The following is a 15,258-nucleotide window of genomic DNA, read 5'->3' on the forward strand; positions in this document are numbered from 1 at the left end:
AGACATTTTTCCAATCTTCTATTGTCCAGTTTTAGTGTGCCTGTGTGAATTGTAGCCTTAGTCTCCTGTTTTTTATCTGACGTGAGGGTCACCTGGGCCTTGTACTACGAAGCTGGATTAGCTCTTGGAGAGATAACTTCCGGGATACGTTTCGGGTTTTCCGTACTACGAATGTGGATCTCTTTTTATCCAGACACGTTGCCCCGGTAACTGATACTGAACGCCAAACCTGGTCCGGAGCAGGTTAAGTTCCAGGATAAGAGCTCACAGGGTGTGACAGACCGCCTGCTGACCAATTGGTTCTCTCAGGCGGGCATGAAAGACCGCTCGATCACCAATTTGCTCAGCCGGAGTGAAGTCCTCCGCCGCCCCCTGTCTTTTTGGCCCAACTTTTTTTCTTATGGGCTGTGAACAAACAATATCTTACTGATCATCATAACTGACAGAAATGTGTGCAAATGGAATCGTTCATACTGACCACTTTGAAGGATGTTTTTATATTTATTTTTTATTTGCTTCCACGTCCTTTTTTCCCCACAGCTATTGCATCTGCAAAACAAACTGCCTATAATGAGCGTTTCCCTTGGGATTTGTAGGAAAGTGGACTCTTTCTAATTATGAGGTCGGATATGATGCCGATCACACACACACTGACTGACAACATGAATGAATAAGGCCCTGACTGCCTGTGTCGTCACATGATGAGTCTATTAATATCAGCATTTTGGAAATTTACGCATTCACAGAGTCTGTGAATTTTTTTGCAGCAATCCCTCCGGCCTGGATAATACTGCGGTACTCCTTGTATTTTTTGCGGGATTATTTGCTGCTCCTCCGCCGTAAAGTAGGCTGCTCTCTTCTCCATTGTGGTTGATAACGAGCTTCGTAGTACAGCAGATCTGGATGACGGAGATCCGGTGAAGTTCAGCAAGTTGTCGCAGAGTTATCCTGGATGACTTAATCCAGCTTGGTAGTACAGGCCCCTGGTGTGGTCTTCTGCTGCTGTTTGTTTGTTTTTGGGATCATTCTCTGTAAACACTCCAGATGGCTGTGTGTGACAATCCAGGTGTATCTAAAGAAGTGACCAGTGATGTGTGTGTCAGTGTGACTGTGTGTGTGTATCTTACGCTATAGTGTCGATCATATCCAGTCCCATCTCCACACAGCAGTGGGCGTGGTCTGCTTTGGGCTGGGTCAGTCCGGACACACAGTAGTAACAGTCCCCGAGGATCTTGATCCGCCTGCAGTGATTCTCCTGAAAACACACACACAGACGAGGAGAGAGGTGAGGGTTTGGGGAGAGCCACATGAGGAGCTCATAGTTTCTGCTTCTGTGGTTTGTGACTCGGACGATGTTACTCTGTGTGTTCCCGTGCAGCCATGTGTGTGTTTGTCGTGGAGGCCGGCCCTAATTGCTCCGACGTGCTCTTGAAGTAGAATCCCACCCACACATTCCCAGACAGATCAGCTATTTGTCATAGAGCACACACTCCAGCACAGTGACACACATGAAACACACTCACACACACACACACTCACACACACAGTATACCTGCAGCAAAGCAGGAGCAGCAGCATGTTTGGTCGCGTGCTAACAGACTGTGCAGGTACCTCGGCTCAGCTGCACACACACTTTTCCCGATTTGCTCTGTGTCACTCACAGTCATCCAAAACTCATCCGAAGCTTAGCCCTGCAGGCAGCCTCTGCGTAACAAACACACACATGCACGAACACACACTCACATTTATAGAGGGCTCATGACAACTGCAGGGTAAGAGGAGGAGAGGAGGAGACGGGGTGCTCTGGTTTTCTGCTCACGAGAGCAGAAAGATTCAAGCGTGGGAGGATAGGAGAATTATCCCAGCTTCCACTAAGAAAAGGAATGGAGTCCGTGTGTGTGTGTGTGTGTGTGTGTGTGTGTGTGTGTGTGGACATAAATGAGGGAGGAATTATCAGATGATAAAAAAGCCACATGGAAAGATAACGTGGTATCTGCACGAGATCTTAGAAGAAGCTGATTGGGGGAAAAATCAGCATCTTTGCTTTGGTTTGACAGATTTTTGTCGCCATCAGAGCTTTTAAATTTTAAGCTGTCATAAAGTGGGTCAAGGCCAAAACCCTGAGCCTGCAGATCCACATGCAACAGTTCCTGGACTGCAGTTCTGGGAACCTTGTAATGGCTGAAAAACACCAGATGCATGTCCAGTCTGTCTTCGCTCCATCACGGCACAGAGAAAGCTTTCTATACGAGTCAATGTGTCAACTTTAAGAGGCAGCCTCTGGTCTAAAAATATGAGACAATGCTGAAGTTTTAGAAGCTGCAGTTTCTTGAGTGTCCACTTGAGGCTGGATCCAAAAGTACCGCAAGTTACATTCACACCAAGCCAAAAAAGCTGTTTTCACAGCAGAAATTAACATATTTACAGCCTGGTTCAAAAAATATCTCCTGTCTAAATCGTTAATTTCACTATCAGCACACACGGGGCTGAATTTTGTTCTAACCCAGCAGTTTAGAGTCAGAGGCAATCAGAGGCACAGCTCAGCTCATGGGCGCCCTATAGCTGTTAGTGTGGAGACTCAAAGCCCGCCCCACTTCCAATATGGCCGCGATAGCCGATTTGCTTCAAAAACCTGTTTCAGAAACAGACGGCACCGAGGAGTCTATGTTCATTTTATGGTGAACTTACACTAAATCCACTCTGCTGCGGTCTGGCATGTTGCTGCTAATATGCAAACATAATGTTTTGGCTGGATGCCGGAGCTATGATCGGTCAATTTACTCTAGTGAAGACTGAGTGAGACAGGAAGAGTTAAACTCAAGCACTTGACACAATCGTGTGTTGTTCAACCACAGCTCGGGTGCAATAAACAAGAAATATGTGCAGTAATTGTCTAAAATGGATGTGCTTCTTATTAGCAAAGAGTCTTGTTTTTCAGTAAAGTGTCCGTTAACAGTCTTTAAACAGCATTGTTTAGTTATTTATGTTTCTATTTTATTATTGATCAGATTTTTTTTACAGAACAAGGAGATCTGTGCACCAATTTTGTAGCGCTCACATATTCTGTACTGGTGTTCATGAGAATAAAGACTCTAATCTCTAAATTTTATCTTGACTACAACAACATAATGAGCAGAGCCAGATCAGGAGTCAACAGGTTTGAGGTTTTACAGCCCAACATGAATGAAGAAAGGATCATCAAAGGAGTGGGAAGAGCAGGAACTCCTCGGTCTGTGACTCCAGCTGGTTTGAGTTGATGAACGCAGTCAACACGCGACAGAACGGAACCGGACTGCAGACAGATCTGGTGTATTTGAGGGGTAACAGTCCCGGTCACACTAAAAACATGGACATGGCGACCCAGTGCATAATTCCAACCATGGCCTAAATTCATTTTTATGCAGCGCCCAGCTTTCACTTTACACTTCATTTATTATGACACAGGAATTAATCATGTTCCCGTGCAAAAAACAAAGTCTATCTTCTTAGGTGAAGGAGAAAAAAATCAAAGTATCATGATTTTCTGTTTGATAATTTTAAGCCATAATTATTTCAATTTCATTTTTTTTTTTCAAATTTAAGTCCTTTATTTTAGTCTCTATTTATAAGCTGGATAGGAAAAGAGCTGCAATGTCAGATCCCCTAAATAAATCTTAAAAACTGACTCACAGGTGATGTGCATTTTGGGGGAAAATATAGCTCCTGAAAAAGTCTGTAGGCATCATCATCATTCAACATTTTAACATGATCTCCTCTCTTTAAGAAGGCAGTAAAAATCCTTGACAGGAAACCATTTTATTTCCATTATTGTAATACCATTAATAAGTATGATATTTTAAATTTTGACTCTTACCAAATATACTCTGATGTTTGTCTCATTTTTAAGGTATCTAATGGACTTGCTCCCCCACCATTAAATTGTTATAGATTGTGAGTTATTCGTTGTTTACAAATTGTGTCGATCGAAAACTGCTTGTTTTTGTTTACTGTCTCGTGGAAAGTGTTATTTGAATTTGTTTTTTTTTCTGCTTGATCACCTGCCTTAGGACAATGGATGAAATTTAGCTATTGTGCTAATTCCGGCATATTTACAATGACACGTATTACGAAATTGTTGATTAACGTGCACTGTCCTAATCAATTGAATTTAATTAATTAATTAATTTAAGTGTTCTGGAGTTAATAAAGCAAACTAAAAATCAGAAATATTGAAGAATCACAATTTGAATTGAATCAACACCCCAATAATCATAAAAGAAATTGGGAGAAAAGCGTGTCATCCCAGCCCTGCTATCTAATAACATCTCACTTTATTACATTTGGACTGTGCATAGGCTACTTATTTAAACCTGAAACTCTGTACATTCAGCAGAAACAACAACTTTCCCAGCTGACGTCTCTAAATGAATGGATTATCATGATGAAAAATGTAAAAATTAAAAAAATAATGATAATAATAATAAAGGACATAAGGCTCGGTTAAAGTTATGAAATAAATCCAGATCCTGATGCTGCCATAAAAACATCCTGACATATTTCCCCTGTATCGCCCCCTAATGGAGAACATGTTCCTTGGTCAGAAGCAGAGTTTTTTTATGTTAACGCAGCACGTAACTCTGCAGAAAACTGACCACTGATCATCTGGGATCAGACACACCTGAGGGACAGGTGAGCTTTGATGTCATCAGTCTGTGACGATGGAACAAGGAGGTTTGATTAATATCTCCCGAGCTGAAGCTGAATGCATGTCTGCTGCGGTTAAATTCATCCTGAGCCTCTGCAGAATCCACGTGCTGAGCAGCACACAGCAGTCAGACAGGCTCAGCAGCTGTGACAGAGCCGCTTCGAAAGTGAATTTCCTCCTTTTGCCAACATGACAGGGTATAAATCTCAATTAGGATGCAGCTGCAGCTTCACACACAGCCTCAAACACATGCACATGATACGTCCTCGTCACGAGATTTCCATAGAGCGTCTGTCTGAGCGCGGCAGCAGCGATAGGAAGCCACACATCACCTTGAATCCTGCTCTTTTCCCCCTCTTGTCTCTTTCTCTCGGCTTGTGTTAAGCCGTGACTGATTGCTGAGATGCAGAATGAACTCAACAGGGATAATCCTGCTGATCATGTGACTTTAGCATGCATTTCTATGAGAGTGTGTGTACAGTAAGTGTTTATGTGTGTGTGTAGAGAGCAGGAGTAAACTGTCTGAAAGGATTTTTTGGCTGGAGGAGGAAGAGTTTGAGCTGGAGTGAATCAGTCGGCTCCTGAAGTATCTGAAAAGACGTATTTGAACAAGCAGTTACTCACTTTACTGACACAATCCTGTATCTTTCATTCATTGTCTGCAAAACAAAACCAGAATGACATCTTCAGTGTGTGACAACCGCTGAAAAATCAAAACGCTCAAACCACAAAGGAGCAATTAAAAGTCAGACAGCAACAAGAGACTTCCAAATTTAATACGAGGGCAGCCAACGTGTGTTAGAGGTGAAGCTGAGGGCAAGGTATGACTCATCATTTCATGGCTTTTTTTAGTAGCTGTGACGTTTGGTGTGGATTTATTGTCATCCCCGGGCAGTTCTTTGAAAACCTGACCGTACTCTGCTATCAGTGAGAACTCTGTGCATTGTTTTATCAAGCCTGCCGTCCCCTCTGGTCCTGCCTCCAGGTCCTGCCCTGAGTCATTTTTTGTAAAATCATTTCTGTAACATCTTTTCATCCCCGCTCACGTACATGAGGCTGAGCAGGCTGAGCACGTTGACCATGACTTTCTATTCTTATTTTACTGTAAAGATAAATAAACAGCCATCGAATGAAACTACTGTAGTCTTTGGAGCAGATGCTAATTTACATCCTGGTCCCTGAGGAGCTTCTGGGAGAGTGAAAGAATCAAACAGTGGAGTTAAAAGACAAAAACAAAAGGTGTGTGAGCATATATTTACATTTTTACATGCTGTTGTGTCATTTTTTGCGCAAAACTTTTGCTATACATCAATACATCCCTTATACTCCATACTTTAGTAAAATGTATCATAACAGATGGTTTGTTGTTTATATTTGATACCCGATTTCTGCAACCACAGAAGTGGATGGAAACAGCACATATGCCCGATTTATGGCACGTTTGGTCTCTATGACAACACCACGCTGGCTGACGAAGTAAAGTAGAGAGAAGAGAGATCTGTGTTTTTTCTCTGCTGAAAACGATTTCTGTGACTAATTTTGTACTGATGGTGGACACTGGAGCCTAAAGCCACATTTCCACCAAGCAGTCTGGTTCGGTTCAGTACGGTTTGGCACGGTTTGGTACAGTTAAGCCTGATCCTGTTTGCGTTTCCACAGCAAACTGTGCCCTTTCGTGGTAGGCGGCGTGTAAGCTGGATGCAGAAAGCCGCAGCTGTTAAACAAAAGCATGACGCCGTAGCAGGGCGACACTGTTTAACCCGCTAATAAATCCAACGAAGAAGAAAAACGCGACACAGTAAACAAAAAGCAACGATGGAAGACATGCAGCATCTCGTCCTCTCTGTGATTAGCATGTAGCTCTTTGATACAAAGAACAATCAAGCTTTGTTTCAGAGAAGTCTGTGTGCCACCAGGAGAAATACAGCTGCTGTCGGGGTAAGTGATGATTCTTTCGACCAATCAACGGTCTGCAGTGTTGTAGCTAGGTTCAGTCTGGCACCCATAGGAAAGGGTCCCAAAAAGTGGGACGGCTCGTCTCAGTTATTTGGGGATCTGTCCCAAGGATAAGTCAGTGGAAACCACAAAATGTGCTGCTTACCGAGACGGTCTAATTGGTGGAAACGCGGCTTAACTGTCAGACAGAGAGGCTGAAATACGAGCTAAAGGCTAAATCCAAAGGGCAATATCCAGCTAGTAACAATGAAGCCTATGAGGAAGTGCTAAAAGTTGCTGTTCATCAAGAATCTGCTTGAGGCTGGCTGCAGAAAGACCAGAAGTCACGTACACACCCAGCCATAAAAACAGACTTTTACAGCATTAAAAAATATTTACAGCCTGGTTCAAAAAACAGCTTGGGTCTAAAACGTTGATTTCAGTATTGGCACACTCTGTAAGAGGGGGTGAATTTTTTCTAACTCGGCAGTTTAGAAGATATTAGGATCGTTTGATTGTCCAGTCAGAGACACAGCTCAGGTCACATGACCAATTAGCGCCCTGTAGCTGTTTGAAAGGAAGCGCAGAGCGTCATATCAAATGTGGCTGTGTCCGCAGATTGGCTTCATTTCACTGTATTAAGAACAGCTGGTGACGTCGCAGAGGCTATGTCCATGTTTTATACAATCTATGGCTAAAAGACGAAAACACAAGCTAAAAACTAAAACATGAGCCAGAAGCTAAAGGCCAAAAATTCAAGCTAGAAGATAAAACATGACCCAAAGGCTAAAACGCGGGCTAAAGACAAAAACACAAAAACACAAGCTAAAGGCTAAAAGAGCTAAAATGTTTGTGCTAATGTTGATTCCAGCCCACGGTCAGCAGTTATTCTGCAGTGGTCTGTTCAAACTTGAGAGCCTATCAATAAAATGAAGAGTGAGGTTACGTTAGCTCTGATTGGTAGATGACTGGCAGGACATAACCAGGATTTACTAACGTTACACGTTACACACATGTCTCACAGCATTGGGCTGTGAGTTTAGCTAAATATAGCTAAGTTGTTTGGAACAAAGAAAAGCAGATTTAAAATGAAGATCAGATCTCTATTTATTTTCTTCAAAACAAACACACTCCTTGTTCAAAGTCATTTCATAACGACAGTGTGTGCATGATTCTGACCAAAGGCGCAAGTCCTAGCACCCGCGCTACCCATAGCTCCACACGATTAATCACACGCCCCATGTTGTCCTCATTGCAGCAGTCACCCAGAAACCGCTGTTATCAACCATTTGTTGCAGGTCTTCCCCCACTCTCTGCATTTCCTGTCTCTCTTTAGCTGCCCTATCAATAAAGGAGGAATACCCGTATCTTTCTTTCTAAACACTCAGCAGTGACAGAAAGTACAGAAAATCAGGCATGGGTCCAGATTTGTGGACAACTGGGTGTAATAAGACTTTCTACTTCGCTGTTCTTAAAGTGATACTCTGGGATGGAACAAGTTGGGTCCTATCACAAGGTTTAGGGCAGAAATTACCCCTACAGCAGTGTTTTTGTGCAGCAGAAGCCCAGAGCGCTCGCACCAAACACCCCCTCCCTGCTCCTCTGCAGGTTTCCTCTGCACTCAGACGGGGCCATATTTTACTTGACCAAAAACACAAATAAACAGACTCCCACCGAAAAAATCTGATATGGGTCTGCATTCACGCTTTATTTAGAGAATTTTCAGCACGTTACTTTCACACAAAAACAACGCTAAATAAGGCTCTAGTTCTCAATGTGTCATAAAACGGCGCTACCTCCACTGCAGAGCCACAGCTGGCTATGAGGCGCTCGCCGCTTAGTGTATCAGTCTGCGCGCACGGCGTGCCAGATATAAACAAACACAGGTAGTCTGCCAGGACCAAGAGACACGATGAGAACTAGAGACTTATTTAACGGTGTTTTTGTGTGAAAGTAACGCACTGAAAATTCTCTAAATAAAGCGTGAATGCAGACCCATATCAGATTTTTTTGGTGGGAGTCCGTTTATTTGTGTTTTTGGTCAAGTAAAATATGGCCCCGTCTGAGTGCAGAGGAAACCTGCAGAGGAGCAGGGAGGGGGTGTTTGGTGCGAGCGCTCTGGGCTTCTGCTGCACAAAAACACTGCTGTAGGGGTAATTTCTGCCTTAAACCCTGTGATAGGACCCAACTTGTTTCATCCTGGAGTATCACTTTAAAACAACTGAAGCTTCAAGAGGTCACAGCCTCACAATGAGCCCTGAGGGTTCAAATCTGCTCTGAAGACGACGTTTATCTCGTATAGTTATTGAGGTTTGTCTGCAGTTATCACAGATTTAAAGAAACTCAGAGATCTGTCGTCTGCAAAGAGTGAAGCCTCTGACTGTATGTTAGTCTGACCATGTGTTGAGCCTGCTGTACTGTGTAGATTACATAACATACAGAGATTAAAGTGTGAGCAAACATCTGTGAGTGCGTGCGTGAGTGAGTGCATGTGTGTATGTGTGTGTGTGTGTGTGTGATGCAGTATTATTATGATTATAGTAGTCTGGCAGCAGATAACCTGTCACTCACCTAATCTTCTTTCCCTGAAAACAACGCGACACAGGCTTACTGACAGACCGGGAACGCTATCCTACTCTCTATCTCTCTTTATCAAGAGCAGTTTGGTCCTAATAGTGCTTACACACACACACACACACACACACACACACACACACACACACACACACACACACACACACACACACACACACACACACACACACACACACACACAAACACACATACACACACACTATAACACACACTCCTCCTCAGCCCTTATCTCCCCTCTGTCTAAAAAATCAGTTCCCTCATCCTTTCCTCTATCGCCCAGCCAGTTCCTTCTCCTTCTTGACCTTCATCTCCTCCTCCTCCTCCTCCTTCTCCTGCATGTCAGCCATCCTCTCCAGCTTAACTTTCTTTGTTGGATCAATACATGGTTCAGCATATTAAATGAGCTCCACAGCTAAATAATGTATTTGGTTTTCTCGGGTGCTTTTAGTTCTGCAGTGGAGTGAGACAGAGGAGCTCTGTCAGGTCATGAGTTGAGTTTAAAGAGCTGCATCTTTGTTATCTTTCTTCAGTGTTATTTTAAAAACATTCAACATGGTAAATATAGTGGAGCATTTGCAGCCAAAGAGGCAAACGTTTCTCTCAGAAGTAGCTGATGGCGAGCAAAAATGAAAAAGGGTAAATTGTTTGCATGGTCTTTACTCACTAGAATGCAGGTGTCCCAAAGATCTAATTGTCTTTTTTCTTGTAGGTGTAAGTGGTCTCTATAAACCCCTTTCCATAAATTCCCTGATCTCTTCTAGAAAACTACAGGACAGTGACACCCAGATATTTTCAGAACCTTCCTTTTTAAATGCACTTTACAGCTGAAGATTTTCTCTGTCTTGCACACCCTTTTAAACAGTTTCATGCTTTATGTACATTTGTAGAGGGAGTATTTTGCTCTTTTTAGGCTTTATTTTGTCCTCTAGTATCTTTACATAAGTTGCAGCTCAGTAAAATTACTATTTTTTTCACTCACTGGTGTTTTAGAAAACCATTACTTCAATCCTGTCTGAACACTTGGTTTAAGCTTCTGTCTCTTTGAGGCTTTCAGCTCTACGAACCCCCTTCAGTTTGATTGGCCAGCCCTAAGAGCATGATGATCTCAACATCTCACAAAGGTCTCAACAATCTCTTCAACAATCTTGTAAAGATCCAGCAAAGATCTCATAAAGATGTTAAAAGGATCTTTTCAAGATTTGTCAAAGATCTTGAAAAGATCTCTCAGACAACTTGCAGGATCTTGCAAAGATCACAAAAAGATCTTGAAAGGAACTGGTAAAGAACTCCCAAGGATATCCAAAGGTCCTGGCAAGAACTCACAAGGGTCTTATGAAGATCACATAAAGATCTTGAAAGCATCTTGCAAAAAAAACTCCAAGGATCTTACAAAGATCTTGGAAAGTCATGGCAAAGACCTCAGAAAGATGTTTAAAGGGTCTCATTTAGATCCTAAAAGGATCTTGCAAAGAACTCTCGAAGATCTCCAAGTATCTTGCAAAGATCTCATAAAGATGTTGAAAGGATCTGGCAAAGATTTCATAAAGATCTTGAAAGAATATTGTAAAAATCTTCCAAAGATCTCCAAAGATCTTATAGAGATCTGAAAAAGATCTCATGGAGATGTTAAAAGGATCTTGCAAAGATTTTATAAAGATCTTGAAAGGACCTTGTAAAGAACTTCCAAGGATCTCCAAAGATCTCACAAGGGTCTTAGAAAGATCACATAAAAATCTTTGCAAGTTCTTTGCAAAGAACTACAAGGATCTTGCAAAGAACTTGCAAAGAACTTCAAGGATCTTACAAACATCTTGTTAAGTCCTGGCAAAGATTTCATAAAGATCTTGAAAGGATCTTACCAGAATCCTAAAAGGATCTTGAAAAGAATTCCCAAGGATCCCCAAGGATCTTGCAAAGATCCATTAAAGATCTCATAAAGACATTGAAAGGATCTCACAAAGTTACCTCAGTGTCTCGCAAAGATCTCGAAGGATCTAGCAAAAATCGTGCAAAGATCTCATAAAGATGTTGGATGGATCTTGCAAAGAACTCCCAAAGACTTCCAAGGATCTCTTGAAGCTCTTGCTTTTTAAGAGCGTAGTATTTCTATCACTTTACAGGCAGACCAGGGATTTCTTTAGCATGGGAATGTGGAGGATTGACAATCTGTACGTTTAGTCTGAACATCCAGAATTGTTACTTTATATATTCAAAATATGGGAGAGCAGAACACCCCCTCTTTAAGGACAACATATGTAAGGATGTCCAGCAGTAAGTATGTAAGATATTCTGGGTAATGAATACAGACGAGCAGTTTGGGTAATGAATGGAGAGATGGATTTATCAGACGGACACAGACCTGACTCTGAGTACAAGTTTTCTTCAGTCTACTGAGCAGCTCTCCTTTCAAGGTCACCAAATACAGATGCTTTAAATCCCCGCTGGCGTCTCGCACAGAGACACAAGGTACCCATAGCATCTGTTATAAGGTGCCCTTTAGCTCAGAACGACGTTAGGCGATCTATCCGACTGATGTGGGAGAATAACTGGTGGTGCAAACTGACTGATGTCCAGGTTTGGATGTTATATTTTTAGGGGTTTGAGAGACTTGCAGCTTTGGCACAACATTCATCTAGCACCCAACAAGACCTCTTAGCTCTTACCGTAGCCAGCTCATCAAACTTCCCGAAGAGTTCGTTGAGCAGTTTGACCAGTTCCTGAGCGGTGCACTGAGAGGCTAAGCTGGTGAAACCCACGATGTCTGCAAACAGGATGCTGCAAGAAAAGAGACAAAAAGATGATCAGTGAGTTTCCTCAAGTTCATCAGGAAAAACAAACTCTGCAAACAGACACACAACGAGGGAATGTTAGCAGAACAGTCTGTTTTTAACAATCCTGATCACACCAGGGCTCAGAAATGAGCTAATGGCGATGAAAAGTGAGCGCCCCTATCAAATCTGAGATGAATGAAAGCGACTCTCAGCCCAAACACTAAATCAATTGCGGAGCTAAATGGCGCGCTGTTGGCGAGATGCTTCAGCGGGGATGAGAGAGGTGTTGAAAGCTACTTAGCTCCTCGTTCATTTGCTCACAGGCAGGCCAGATGGCTACAAACAAGCTGTTATGGATCTTACTGACTCACAGGCCAAAAAATAAAAAGACCACCGCTCCCGGAGGAGTGAAGGCGTCAGGGTGAGCGCTGCGGGCCGGGTATCATTCAAACTGTTTGTACTTGTGTCAGTAAGAGTTTGAGTCCTGATACCAAAGTTAGACTTTTGATGGATCACTGGGAGAAATCCAAAAACACAGACAGCTCTACAGACAAGATAAAGATCACAGTCTTAACATGTCAGCGGCTAAAGGGTTTTCATGATAAATGAGGAATTTTTAACCAGAGTCATTCAGTGAGGTGCTTTCTGACTACAGGAACGATAGGATTTATATTTAAATTTACCCTTATTCACAAAAGGGAAGCTTCTTGACATGTCTACGTTTCAGGAAAGGTGCGTTTGAGGGTCTGGTATCCCGCAAAAAGTTCCCAGGTAAACAGCCGCACACTGTTGCAAATCAAATAAATATTTATTGCTGCAACGCTTCAGTGCTGGACCTTCATCAGGCAAACAGTTTGATCGAAGGGACGGAGCGTGTCAAGTAGGAGGTGTGGCCTCACACCTGCCACCACTTTTTCATCATGACCTCAAAAGATCAGTTGCTCAAAACAGATAATAAGGACAAACAACAACAACAACAAAAAAAAATTCCCAGGAAAATAAATCAGAACAACTCATTTGAAGTGAAAAAATTGCATTTTAGCTAAATATTAAGAAATCATAGCTTAATATTTATGAAATCACATCTCAAGATTTAGAAATCTTAACCAAATATTCAGAAATCTTTGCTTAAGATATAAAAATCTGGACTGAATATTTATAAATCCTTGTGAAGTATTTATACCAAAGCTAGATATTAAGAAATCTTTACTAAGTATTTGGAATGTAAACTAAATCTTTTGAAACGTAGCTAAATATTTAGAAGTAGGAATATTGTAACATTTAAATATATTATTTAACATTAAGATAAAACATTCAACACTTAATTTGATGGGTATATTTTTGCAAAAATTTCTCTAAACTTGCGTAAAATGTGATGGTTTAGAGCTCAATGTGGAGAAACGTTTTATTTGTTGTTTGTAACTTAACAATCAGTGCCTGTTAACTTAAAGATGCTATGAGGAGGATCTGTTTTAACTGCACTCCTTCGCCACCTTGTGGCCCGGAGTCTCTGCACACTGTTGTAAATGACTTTTAGTGAGGCGTGTGTTTGTTTTGGAATTAAATGGAGATCGAAACAAATTTTCTTTGGTCAAGTCAACTTTTCACTGGATACAGTGCGTTGAGGTAAGGTATTTATCAGTACAGTTACGTAGCGCTACAGTTTGAAACGTGACATCAAGCAAACGTTGTAGCAGCTAGCTATATGTTAGCCTGGTGCTCTGACATATCTGTAGGCTAACGTGACAACAAGCTAACACTGTCAGTTTGTAAGTAGCTTAGTAGCCATTTATATTTAGCACAGCTGGCAGCCCGGTGCTCTAAGACTTATCAGTAATGTGTAACATTAGTGAATCCTGGTTAGCTATATCCTGCCAGTCATCTACCAATCAGAGCTAACGTAACCCCACTCTTCATTTTATTGATAGACTCTCAAGTTTGAACAGACCACTGCAGAATAACTGCTGACTGTGGGTTGGAGTCAACATTAGCACAAACAGTTTAGCCCTTTTAGCCTTTAGCTCGTGCTCTATATCGCTCCTGTTTAGCTTTCTTCTGCTCTTCTGTCCTTTTTCTGTCCGACAGTTAGGCTCCAGTGTCCACCACCACTACAAAATTAATCACAGAAATTGTTTCCAGTAGAGAAAAAACACAGATCTCTCACTACTAAACTTTGTCAGCCAGTATGGTGTTGTCATAGAGACCTAGACGTGCTGTAAATCAGTCCAGTCCTGGACGACCCGACCTGGAAGCTAAGAAGTAGCAATTTGAAACAACCTATAACCAGCAATATTAGCGCTGATAATCTCATTTTAAAGTGTGGATTACGATCAAGCATATATCTAGAAAAGAGACTTTTTAAAGATCACCAGAGTTTAGTCTTAATAACTAAAACAGCTTCATTTTACTCAGTTTTATCACACTTTGGCCCCTGCTCACTGTGGTGTCAGAAGTTGTGGTTGCCTCACGCTGATGGTCAGTTTGACCCTTGTCTCCACTTTGAGCTTGTGAAACTTTTGGTAGCTGAGCAGGAAGTACAGATGTTTGACACCCAGCTCTGTTTGCACGAGGAGGGACCTTCCTCTGCATCGTGACTGAGTTCTTTTACAGACACTCAGGATCCTGATGTATGTAAAGCCGGGATCACGACTGCTGCTCCACAGAAGAGCTCCACTGAGAGACTTGTCTTTGAATGAAGCTGTGCTGCACGTCGTGCTGGTGTGTGTGGTGGGCGAGGAGGGGGGTGGTGTGATGGGGGGCAGAGGGAGAGCAGAGCTAAATAGGTGTGTGATCAAACGTTTTTAGGGCCACATCAAAGGAAGGCCCTATCAGGGAGATGTCACGCCCCTGCGCCGCAAAATAGAGCTGATGTTTCTTTTTCTCCCTGCCATGTGTTAAGGTGTGTGTGTGTTTGTAGCAGCTCCCTGGAGACGTGCGTGAGCTGACTCGCTGTTTGCATCGGCGTGATGTTTGGGCGAGTGCCAGAGAGGCAGCAAGGCTGGAAAACAGGCGGTGATGTTCCCGCGCTGTGGCTGAGCGTGGGAGCCGAGCAGACAGAGAGAAGCAGGGAGTGGAGGGGATTGTCTTTTGACAGGAGGGCTGTTGACATGCTACCTAGCTCTCCACTCCCACACTCAGCAGCACTGATACGGCTCTCAGCTCCTCTTTACTGCCTCGTTGGAATGTAATCAGCTCAAAGTCAGGCCAGGTTCTCACGCTCGGTAATATTTTCTCCATTACGAGGGCAATAGAGGTGGCTGCTGAAAGCGCTGA

General features: G+C 42.5%; 1 protein-coding gene across 1 annotated transcript in view; it reads right to left on the bottom strand.

Moving 5' to 3' along the window:
* LOC141789453 (adenylate cyclase type 1-like) overlaps positions 1-15,258 on the bottom strand; it is a 71,082-nt gene that overhangs the window by 40,563 nt on the left and 15,261 nt on the right. The window contains exons 4-5 of the mRNA XM_074668859.1: positions 11,878-11,989; positions 1,128-1,255 (exon numbers count right to left, since the gene is read on the bottom strand). Of these exons, the coding sequence (XP_074524960.1) occupies positions 1,128-1,255; positions 11,878-11,989 (240 nt within the window). The remainder of the gene's footprint in view (positions 1-1,127; positions 1,256-11,877; positions 11,990-15,258) is intronic.

This window comes from Halichoeres trimaculatus, unplaced genomic scaffold (assembly GCF_033239565.1).
Source record: "Halichoeres trimaculatus isolate MK-OKI-2021-1 unplaced genomic scaffold, fHalTri1.1 fHalTri1_scaffold_4, whole genome shotgun sequence".
Classification (NCBI taxonomy): domain Eukaryota; kingdom Metazoa; phylum Chordata; class Actinopteri; order Labriformes; family Labridae; genus Halichoeres; species Halichoeres trimaculatus.